Source organism: Monopterus albus, unplaced genomic scaffold (assembly GCF_001952655.1).
Source record: "Monopterus albus unplaced genomic scaffold, M_albus_1.0 scaffold389.1, whole genome shotgun sequence".
NCBI classification, from domain to species: Eukaryota; Metazoa; Chordata; class Actinopteri; order Synbranchiformes; family Synbranchidae; genus Monopterus; species Monopterus albus.
In genome coordinates this window covers 5,792-13,045 of record NW_018128269.1, presented here as the reverse complement: position 1 = coordinate 13,045, position 7,254 = coordinate 5,792, and the positions used below count along the sequence as shown (strand labels likewise).

The following is a 7,254-nucleotide window of genomic DNA, read 5'->3' as shown; positions in this document are numbered from 1 at the left end:
CTGCCGTCAGGGACAAATGTTATTATGACGGTAAAAGTAACCATAATATTTGTCTTAATGTGTAATGTTATGTCAAATTGTTTTAGATACACACCACGAAAACAACAGCCACACACATTATTTTCTTCATGTTTTGTCTACTGCTCTGCTCAGCTGCCAAGCTGGCATATCAGGTGACGTCACGGTTCGACAGCCCAGAAATGATTAATATTGTATAGCAATGCTTGGTTCGGGGTCTTTTCTTTTTCCGGGCTGCTTTGGCAGCCTGGGGGTTGGAAGATCTCTGGACTGGAAGTGTGAATTCTTGCCTGTGCCTCTTTGAATAAACCAGCACGGTTATATTTTTATATACTCAAGTGGTCTGAGTCGTCCCTCGGAGTTCCTGGTTTGAAAGAACCGGACGAGGCTTTATAATGGAATAGAGCCTTTAGATCTATGCTTTGCTGTTGATGCTCCAGCAGTAAGTTTCATACCACCTCATGTTTGATAGTATGTCATTCTCTCTATTTTTGCTCGACGAAGTTAACTGTTGGTTTTAGCAGTGAGCCAAACAGAACTTCAGTATAACACCGGTATATGGCATGAGATGTGCAGCTGTGTCGTAACATCTGATAGCATGTCAGTATCCACTTTAAGTTGCCTCAAATGTTAATATAGTAATGTTAAGTTAATAGAAGACCGGGAGCTGGTGTTATTACTACAACCCCAAATCAGAAAACAGTGGCACGGTATGCAACATTAAAAGTGGAAAAAGGTTATTTGTAAATCTGTCCTGTATCACACTGAAAACAATACTGCGGCACATTTGACACAATGCCTCAACTTCATTCCTTGTGCAAAATAAGCATTTCCATTCTGATGCCTGCAACACATAATTAAAAGATTCAAGGACTCTGGAGGGATTTCAGTGCATAAAGGGCAAAGAATGAGAGTCTAAGCTGGATAACATTCTCTTGATCCCCCAGATGGTACTGCATCAAAAATTGTCATATAACCACATGGGCTTACTTTGGTACACCTGTCAGGCATTATGACACGTAGTTCATCATAAATGCTGTTTAAAACTGTATTGTGCCAAAAGGAAACCCTATATTGGGGTGCAGTCAACTGCTCTGGGATGGACATCACAGTGGAAACCTGTCTTGTGATCAGACAAATCAGTATTTCAGTGTCTAAGTATTGGATGCTGTGTGCTCTGGACCAAAGATGAAAAGGACCATCCAGACTGTTACCAGCAACAAGTCAAAAAGCCAGGGTTTTTCATGGTCTGGGGTTGTCAGTGCTTTTGGCAAAGGTAACTTGCACTTCTGTGATGGCTCTATTAATGTGGGGGGGAAAACGGATCTTGGAGCAACATTCATGATGCCTTTCCCAGGGATGCCCATGCATATTTCAGCAAGATGATGCAAAGCCTAAGTGCACATTACCAAGGCCTGCTTGCAGTCATGGCCTGTCCCAGTAGAGAATGTGTGGTGCATTTTGAAATGCAAATTGTGCCTTAAGACCCCTTTGCAGGAAGAATGGCAGAAAATTACACCTGAGACACTTGATCACTTGGTGTCCTCAGCCCCTAAACATTGTTGTGAAAAGGAATGAAAACATCACACCATGGTAAATGCTTTACTGTCCAACTTTTTTGGAATGTATTGCAGGTTTCAATTATTTTGAACAAAGATGAAGCTGGAGTATCACAATAAATGTGTTCCTATATATTTTTTTTCTGTTGAGTTTGTGTTTGAGGAGCTTTCTGGTTTCAAAGAAGGGTATTTCAGGTTATTTGACACCTTTAGTGGCCTGTTACTGACTCATTCATGAGATGTTGTCAATCATAATGTGCTGCTACCAGCTTTTGTCTTGACTTCCTTCTGCCTCCTCACAGAGCTCTTTCTTCTCCCGTGATGATGTGGCCCTCCCAGGCTTTGCTCATTACTTCAAGGAGTGCAGTGATGAGGAGAGGGAGCACGCTGAGAAGCTGCTGTCCTTCCAGAACAAGAGAGGAGGGCGCAACTTCCTCCAGGACATCAAGGTCAGTACGGACTGGCAAGTGAGCCTGTTATGGTGTCTAGTACAGAAACAGCAGTGTTGTGACACTTGTTCTCTCCCATTTTTCCCTTCCTAATGGCTAGAATTATCGCTGTCAGTTGCACAAGTTTCTTAAAGCCAATAATTGCTCTGACACCTGAACAACTGCACATTGTGATTATGGACCTGGGGCATCTGGAAGTGACTCAAATGCTAAAGAAAAGGTCTTGACTGTCAAGTTCAGCTCACGTTCTGCCAGATGGTTCTCTCGACAAGAAAGTTATTTGTGTTGACTGTTGTAACAGTCACACTTATGTACAAAGTCTCAAGTACCACTTCTAACCTAGCACACAACTAATGCAGAGAGCCTCCCTTGCCAAAGGTAGACGGTGCTGCGAGATTTCAAGCAAACTTTCAACCGCAGTAGCTAAATGGATGGCAACAGCTTGCAGGCTGGTTAACAGTGTGGAAGGTGACTGGTCTGTTTTTAAATAATTTGCATCGCAGCCAAAGACTGCATGTATGAACTGTATCTTGTTACATCAGTGGCTCCTTAAGGCAAAGTGGAGGAGGCATTGGGACAAACCAACATAGTTGGGGTCACCAGAGATTACTGGACATGTCTCACATCGGGCGGCTTTTTTTTAATAGAAATGTCAAATCTTTAGTAAAAGTATCAATACCACCATGTAAAAGCCCAGCGTTCAAAATGTTGAGCACAATTATTACTACCAATGGTATTCATTGTGCAGAATAGCACATTGCATTACTGTATGTAATTGGTATTACTACATTATGTACTTTTAATGTTGCAGCTGGGAAAGAGGATGTAGCCTTAATTGCTTTGTATGCATTTAATTTGACTTGCTGCTGGGTAACTTGTGAATTATTCACCACAGATCAATGCCTTGATTCAAATTTTTTTTTATATATAGTACTGAAAAGTAACAAGTTGTAAAATTTGCCTCAAAGTACAGAAACCTCAAAATTGTACTGAGAAAATGTACTTGCTTTCCACCATTTAGAAGGGATAGTGTTTATTAGCGAATTGAGTAAGGATATAAACGATCCTAGCCTGTTCATGTCCCTTAATTTTACTGTAAATGCGTCTCTGGCCTGTCTTTTTCACACTACATCAGGCCTGAATATAGTGCCCCCATCAAACAGATCACGTCTGATGTTGAGGTTAGTTGGCACGAACCCTAACCAACACCTGGAAAGAGTACTGAACTTCAGTAAATGTCAGCTACATTCCTACTGAGGTTGGCAGTCTACCATCTTGTCAGTAGCCAGGTTTGTTTTGTTTAGTCTTCTATAAACTGGTTTTCTCCTGCAGAAACCAGAGCGTGATGAGTGGGGCAGTGGGCTGGAGGCCATGCAGTGTGCCCTGCAGCTGGAGAAGAAGGTCAACCAGGCTCTGCTTGACCTGCACAAGCTTGCCTCTGATCATACAGACCCTCATGTAAGCTGGCTGAAAAGATAATGCTGTGACAGTTTTCATTAGTATGTTTTCTATTCATTGACCAAATAACTGTTTTCTCCCCCTGTCCTCAGCTGTGTGACTTCCTGGAGAGCCACTACCTGAATGAACAGGTGGAGCACATGAAGAAGCTGGGTGACTACATCACCAACCTCAGCAAAATGGATGCTGGCAAGGACAAGATGGCAGAGTACCTGTTTGACAAGCACACCCTGGAGGGCAAGAGCTAAACACAGAGGCCCATGAATGAGACTAGTGTCAGTCTCAGCAATGGGCTTCTGCTCCAGTTGTTTACTCATTAAGCTTAATCTTGCATCTGATTTTCTTAACCTACAAAGGTCTATCTTTTGGTGGTGGTTAAAATGTCATGGAAGAACGGATGTCAGCAGGTTACAGCTTTGTTCTTGATTGTGTCAGGCTCTCCTTGTAACACTAAGATTTGAATTTCTGATCTGTTGATGCAAATAAAACATTTTGATCTAGAGTTTAGTTGCTCTTGTTTTAGACACTGAACACCAACCAAATGGGTAGCTTTTTAAAATGGACTCTTGCTTTAAATGGTGACTTCAGAGGGCTATTGGTTTAATCGTTAACTAATTCTGATGGCTTACTAATCACTTCTTCCGGCTGTTCATCATAGTCATTTAATATATCATAATAGGCATTTGACAAAGTTCATGATTTGGTCAATCCTGTCAACTGAATCAAAAAAGCGACTATATTTAGTATCTTGGTGCTTTTAGTTGTGCAAACGCATTAGAAGCCTCTGTGTAGCAAGTTAATGTAAATTTTATTTGTTTTGAGCAATAGTAACATAAGGCAATAAGAAGCATTCAATCCATACAAGGTATAGTCACCTTACATGATCATAGATCAGTGATTTGCTCGACATGGAGTGGGAAGTCGAACTTATTTAAACCCACCCCGGTCTGTTACAATTGACACGAGCATAATAGCTGCTTCCTTAATTTGAATGTTAATTTTCAAATTGCATATATGTTAAAAGGGGAAAAACATATCTTAGATGTACACTATAACCACAGGTAATCCTTCCAACACTAGTAATCAAATGCCTACAAAATAAGGTAATAGCCTATCTGCATCAAATAATTAAACCCTGTCCTCCTTACACTGTAACAAAACCTGTTTAAAGTGCTTTAAATTGGTGAATGTTTTGACATTTAATTCTTTTCATATTTCCAGATATCAATGGTGGAAGAAGTGCTCAGATTAATGGCAATTATACAAAAATAACTTGCATGTTTAAAATGTGCATAAAGTACTTTTGGTTTACATTATACATATGATTATAAAAATGTATGTACACATTTAATGTTGCAGCTCATAACTGCTTGGTTACTCTAGAGATCAAATCTTGATTATTCTTGTATTCTCTTTGAAAAGTAACTTGACTAAAGTCAGATGTGAGTACAAAGTACAATATTTTTCTCTAAAATGGAGTGAAGTTGAAATATGAAGTAGCAGAAAATGAAAACATTAGATACCTTAAAATTGTACTTAAGTGCAATACTTGAGTAAATGTAATGACTTTCTATCTTTGTAAAAGCTCAGTTAATACATTTGCAAATACAGTTTTTAACCATGCTTGCAATATAATTCTTGGGCTATTTGTTAGGCATCTGTGTTGATCCAGACTAAGGTTTCTAATCTCATCGGCTTTTGGCTGAAGTATCATAAAAACTGGCTGAGAAATTCATGGTTCACATGTTCTACCTTAATGAGTTTTCTTTAGCCTCCAGTGCCACCATGAGGTTTATTTTTGTGGCCTTGAGTCTCAACAACTGTTAGATGATTTGCTATTTAGCTTGGTACAGAGCTGATGTTATTTTGCCAGCATCACATTGGCAAAGCCCACTCCTGGGAGTGGTCTAGGTCCCAATTTTGTCATCGTAATATTATTAAAGTTATTAGGCTAAGGGTTCCAGCAAACTATTTAAAATGTCTGCTGTGAAAAAGCTCAGCGACTCATTTGGGAACAACGAGGACACAAGACCTATAAAAATAACTGTCGAGCTGCAGCTTTATTCAGACATTAAATGAGAAAGAAAAATGAGATATCAGGTAGGTTTTCACACTGAAAAAGAATAAAATTGTGATGTCCAAAAATATGACAAGGCCTAACTTGCACTTGAGTTCATTTATAGAAAAGCAGGGCAGTATTAGTGTCCTTTATCCCAAAGGTTCTGCAAAGTTTAACTTGCATTTTTCACTTTCCCTAATGAGAAATTTATGACAAGAAACACACAGATTATGTATTTGATATATCAAATGTTTATTTTATTTCTATACTGAAACATAGAAAATTGCACAGTTAAGGGACCAAACACTGTGGTTGAAACATACAGTTTTCAGTAATCTGTGTCCAGTTACTGGTTCCTTTTTTGCTTTCTTGTTCCTGGTTTTTATTCTCCCAAACTGGTTCCATCCAGCAGGGTGCTGACGTAATCTTCAGTCAAATGTTTCCTTGGTCACAGGACTCCTCCCTCTCCCTGCCACATTGGTACAATCAGGACAAAATAACAGGACGCTGTGGAACACTGAGTCATAATGACACAGCATAATCCTCAGTCAGACCTGATGCTACTCTTGGACTGAACTGACTTTGTACTACGTGATACAGCACAAATTCAGGATGGCAGAGGCACCGGTGTTGTCTAACCTGCTGAGTCTGTGGTATACAGTATAAACTGGGTGTAGCCACACACACACCTTGCTGTCATGACAATATTGCTGAAGTGCCAGATTCAGTTTTATGGTGCTTCATTTTATGGAACATACAGTAAATGCATGACAGGCTGCGGTGCTTTTTATCAGACAAAGGAGAAGGGTGTGTGCTGACAGTGGATCTGAAACCTGCATGTCTTTAGTCCATCTTTTCTTACCTTTGTCTGTGTTGTGTACACTCTTTCACAGAGCAGGCTTGAGACACGAGATATGCCTGATATATTTTAATGCAGACCTTAGTGTATCATAAAACAGATATAACTACAAGTGCAAAATAATAAATAGGTGCAAAACAACAACGATAAAACTAAAAACTGTAAAACTAAAAATTAACAGGTACAAACACCACACAGTCTTCAGAATGATGGTGAGCACTCTTACATTAACAGTGCCTATAGACAAACCTGCCATACTACAGTTTCATTAAGCTAAACATCTGGTGTGATCAAAAATGATACCGCTTTCTAATAATTGTGAGGAATGTCTTACGTAGTTAAAATACAGACTGCAGAGAAGAGTGTGACGGTGACATTTCAAAGCCTCTAGCTTTGTATGCTATGCTAACTACTAACAGTAATGGGACAAATATCAAGGTTGTAACCTCTAAGATCAGTGGAGGTCTTTTGATAACATAATCAATGGGAGGTTTTTGCAGCTGATACAGTAACAGGTAAGAGTTCAGTACATTCAGTAAACATTAACCATCTGTGGCTGACATCGCAAAAATATTCTTTGTGCAGTTTTAGCAGTAAATATGACATTAATAGAGAAAAGCTGTACAAATTACCCTCAAATAATGAATAATGAAACATAAAGTTTAATCATCAGACAACAAGATTGTATCAAGAAATGTAAGATACAGGAAAGAAAACAGAATGCAGATCCAGTGTGCATACGCGCACTCGGCCCGGAGCCCTTGGCTCCAAACAAAATTTCGTTGTATGCTTCACAATGTTACAATAACAATAAAATAAAGCTGCTTCTTCTTCTTCTTCTTCTTCTTCTTC

At 39.4% G+C, this 7,254-nt stretch overlaps 1 protein-coding gene across 2 annotated transcripts in view; it reads left to right on the top strand.

Moving 5' to 3' along the window:
• Positions 1 to 3,986, top strand: part of LOC109951443 (ferritin, liver middle subunit-like) — a 28,163-nt gene extending 24,177 nt beyond the window's left edge. For both annotated transcript variants that reach the window (XM_020585954.1, XM_020585956.1), the window contains exons 2-4: positions 1,880 to 2,026; positions 3,359 to 3,484; positions 3,577 to 3,986. In XM_020585954.1, coding sequence (XP_020441610.1) covers positions 1,880 to 2,026; positions 3,359 to 3,484; positions 3,577 to 3,732 — 429 coding nt within the window. In that variant the 3' untranslated portion in view covers positions 3,733 to 3,986. The remainder of the gene's footprint in view (positions 1 to 1,879; positions 2,027 to 3,358; positions 3,485 to 3,576) is intronic.
• The last annotated feature ends 3,268 nt before the right edge of the window (positions 3,987 to 7,254 follow it).